At 46.1% G+C, this 3,404-nt stretch overlaps 1 protein-coding gene across 1 annotated transcript; it reads right to left on the reverse strand.

Annotated features, from left to right (window-relative positions):
- Positions 1–1,959: 1,959 nt before the first annotated feature.
- Positions 1,960–2,898, reverse strand: LOC141989066 (olfactory receptor-like protein OLF2). Its single transcript, XM_074955311.1, has one exon. It carries the CDS (start codon positions 2,896–2,898, stop codon positions 1,960–1,962), a length of 939 nt encoding a protein of 312 aa, XP_074811412.1.
- Positions 2,899–3,404: the final 506 nt, after the last annotated feature.

Here is a 3,404-nt window from a genome sequence, read left to right on the forward strand (position 1 = left end):
GGGACTCCATCATGGTCACCTCTGCCAATGAGCTCTGCATGGTCACATGCAGCTTGCCACGCTGGCCAAACAGGAAATGAGATTCAAAAGTTCACGGTTCTTTTCCTGTCTACCTGGCCAGTGCATCTGAGTTGAGAGTGCTGTCCAGAGCGGTCACAATGGAGCACTCTGGGATAGCTCCCGGAGGCCAATACCGTCGAATTGTGTCCACAGAACCCCAAATTCTACCCGGCAAGGCCGATTTAAGCACTAATCCACTTGTCAGGGGTGGAGTACGGAAATCGATTTTAAGAGCCCTTTAAGTCGAAATAAAGGGCTTCGTCATGTGGACGGGTGCAGGTTTACATAGATTTAACGCTGCTAAATTCGACCTAAAGTCTGAGTGTAGACCAGGGCTTAGAGGATAAATTTCAACATTTCTGAACATATTTACTTAACAAAAGAAGGAAAGAGCTTTACCAAGGGAGGGAGAAGAGTAACTGTAAAAGGAGAGAAAAATAGCTTTAATAGGAAGGGGGGAAGCTTCCCCATCGATTCAGGGAATGTCTACACTAAAGCCATTACATTGACTCAGCTATGGTGTGCAGCAGCAGCATGGTGTAGATGCTTTCCACATTCATGGAAGGGTTTTTCCTTTGATGTAGTTAATCCATGTCTCTGAGAGGCAGTAGCTAGGTCAATGGAAAAATTATACTGAGGGTCAGTACAAGCTAACTGCCTCGCACAGGGTGTGAAAAGTTTCCCTGCCCTGTGTGATGGAGTCTGTTGATCTATTTTTAAGCATAAACCATCCTCATAAAAGCTGTTGATGGCAAAGACCTGTTGGGAAATTTAGTGCTATCTCCCTGCCAGGGCAGCAGAATCATAGTATAGAATCATAGAATATCAGAGTTGGAAGGGACCTCAGGAGGTCATCTAGTCCAACCCCCTGCTCAAAGCAGGACCAATAAATCATCCCAGCTTCAGTTCTTTTTGTTCAGGTGAGTTGGAAATATTCCAGCTGTCCCTGATTCCCAATAGAGATTATTCTGCATTCTGATTAAGCTCAGTGTCAGGCTGTGTGTGTGTAGTGGGCACTCTGTCTGTATGTGTGTATGTTTGGTGTGCAGTGGGCACTGTGTGTGTTGTCTGTAGTGGGCACTCTGTCTGTGTGTGTTTAGTTTGCAGTGAGCACTATGTGTGTGCATGTGGTGGGGGGCACAATGGAGCTGAATATCAATTGGAAGCATATGTGTGTTCCTTGCCCTGCCCACTGCTCAGGCTGGCCTCCCCCCTCCTCCCAGTGCAGGGCTCCTTGTGAGATCATGGAATCATAGGACTGGAAGGGACCTTGAGAGGTCATCTATTCCACACCCCTGCACTCACAGCACAACTGAGTATTATCTAGACCATCTCTGGCAGGTGTTTGTCTAACCTGCTCTTAAAAAATCTCCAATGGTGGCAATTCCACAACCTTACTGGGAAAATTATACCAGTGATTAGCTACCCTCACTGTTGGGATGTATTTCCTTATGTGCAACCTGAACCGCCCTTTGTGCAGTTGAAGTCCATTGGTTCTTGTGCTTTCCTACCCCCTACTTCCACCCCTCCCCACACATTGTTTTGCAATTTTATTCCTTACCTCTGTGTGAAAGGTTTGGTCACAGAAACCCCTTTGGAACTGCCATCCGATGTCCTGAGAGGTGAAGTTGAACATCTCTCCCTCTAGGTGGATGCCCCTGGACACCACCTTATAAAATCATTCTCTTTTTCTTGCCCTGTGAGTCTTCCCCAGGTTTTGTCCACTGATCTCAGTTGGGGCCTGCAGACCTTGTTGGCATACCAACAAATTAATAATGATAATAATACAAGAATGAACAATACTACCATGAGCTCTGCGAAATTACATTTCAGTGGGCTGGGAATTGAATTCACCTGATTCCACTCCCCATCATTAAACCAGTACAGAGTTAAATAGATTCAAGAATTGGTTAAGAGTTTATTCATTGCTTTCTTCAGGGCGTCCTTCACCTCCGAGTTCCTCAGGCTGTAGATGAGGGGGTTCAACATGGGGATAACAAGTGAGTAAACCACGGAGACTATTTTGTCCGTGTCCATGGAATAGCTGGAGGTGGGACGTAAATACATGAAGAAGAGGGTAACAAAATACAGGGCTACAGTGGTCAAGTGGAAAGTGCAGGTGGAGAAGGCTTTGCACCGGCCCTCGGCTGAGCGGATCTGCAGGATGGTGGAGATGATATAGACATAGGAGAGGAGGACAGGAATAAAGCTGCTCATTATAATGCAGCAAGCGAAAGTAAACATCACATTCTCACTGATGCGGGTGTGAGAACAGGAGAGCGCCAACAGTGGGGGGATGTCACAGAAGAAATGATTGATGATGTTGGAGCTGCAGAATGACAGCCGAAATATAAAACACGTGAATATCATTGAATCCAAAACCCCCAGAGCATACACCCCAGCCACCAGTTGTTTACAAAGCTGCCTGGACATGGTGACTGTATAGAGCAGTGGATTAGAGATGGCCACATAACGGTCAAACGCCATCACAGCTAGTAAGAAGCCCTGAGAATCTCCAAAAGCGATAGAGAGAGACATTTGGACAGCGCAGGCAGTGAAAGAAATGTTTTTCCTCTCGGCTAAGAAACTGAGCAGCATCTGAGGGGAAATTGTCGAGGAAAGGCAGAGGTCACAGAAAGACAAATTACTGAGGAAAAAGTACATGGGGGTGTGGAGTCGGGGATCAATTGTGATTAACAAGATCATCCCCCCATTCCCCAGCAGGGTGATACCATAAATCAGTAGGAACACCCCAAAGAGGGGAACCTGCAGCTCCGGACGATCTGTCAGTCCACAGAAAATGAACTCAGTCACCTCCGAGTGATTTCCCTTTTCCATCTCCTCTGAACAGAGATCAGGCTGCTACAGAGATGTGGGTAGGTGGATGGTGTGGAAAACCTGTCCCTTCTCTGTAGTGAAGTAAATGAAGATAAATGGAGATCAGTTTCCTCATGGACATCCGTACCTGCTCAGGGAAGAGCTTATTCCACAGAACCAGTTGTTCACAGCTGGTCTTTCCAGTTGTTCGATAAAATACACACTGCATAAATACGACAGAGGATAATCATGCCCCAAACACGGACACTCCTGTTCACTAATCCCAGCAGCCAACAGTGACTTGTGACTCTGCTGTGACAGAATCTGGGTAAAAACCATCTCAGCTTGAAGAGATTATTCCTTCCTGAAAGAAGGGGTAAGAGCAAAGTAGTTTCAATCTTTCGACTGTCTTTGGGCAAGGGGAGCTCTATGGCTTGACATGTCCTTTTGGGTTAAAGTTGCTTACTGTGCTAATTAAGCTTTTTGGCATTTACTTGAGCCTCTATGAAAATCCAGAGACATAATGA

The sequence above is a fragment of the Natator depressus genome, chromosome 6 (genome assembly GCF_965152275.1).
Source record: "Natator depressus isolate rNatDep1 chromosome 6, rNatDep2.hap1, whole genome shotgun sequence".
Classification (NCBI taxonomy): domain Eukaryota; kingdom Metazoa; phylum Chordata; order Testudines; family Cheloniidae; genus Natator; species Natator depressus.